A 333-nucleotide genomic window follows, 5' to 3' on the forward strand; every position below is an offset into this window, starting at 1 on the left:
CGGGGACGCAGAAGACAGCCTGGAGTACGAGAACACACACCTCAGATCCGAGCTGGAGCGGCTGGCGAGCGAGGTGGCGACCCTCAAGTACATGTTCGTGCGCAGACCGCGCTCCGAAACGGACTCGGACGGGTCGCGCTGAGGACGCGGCCGCGGCGGACACCTTCTCCCCTCCGGTGTGTGAATGCGTGCAAAAGTGAGTGTGGCTGTGAAATGGGCGTGCGAAACCGCGCCCATGTGACGTGGGCGGCCCGTGACGAGTGTGATATTCACACGACGGCGGACGAACTTAATGCCCGTGACTCGAGAGCGCCCGAAAAGGCTCCTCTCGGC

General features: G+C 64.0%; 1 protein-coding gene across 1 annotated transcript in view; it reads left to right on the forward strand.

Moving 5' to 3' along the window:
- The window catches only part of LOC119581719 (nuclear factor interleukin-3-regulated protein-like), a gene marked incomplete in the record, with an annotated part of 10,582 nt that overhangs the window by 10,101 nt on the left and 148 nt on the right, over positions 1-333 (forward strand). The window contains 1 exon segment of the mRNA XM_037929844.1: positions 1-333. Within this exon segment, the coding sequence (XP_037785772.1) occupies positions 1-142 (142 nt within the window).

The sequence above is a fragment of the Penaeus monodon genome, chromosome 15 (genome assembly GCF_015228065.2).
Source record: "Penaeus monodon isolate SGIC_2016 chromosome 15, NSTDA_Pmon_1, whole genome shotgun sequence".
In the NCBI taxonomy this organism is placed as follows: Eukaryota; Metazoa; Arthropoda; class Malacostraca; order Decapoda; family Penaeidae; genus Penaeus; species Penaeus monodon.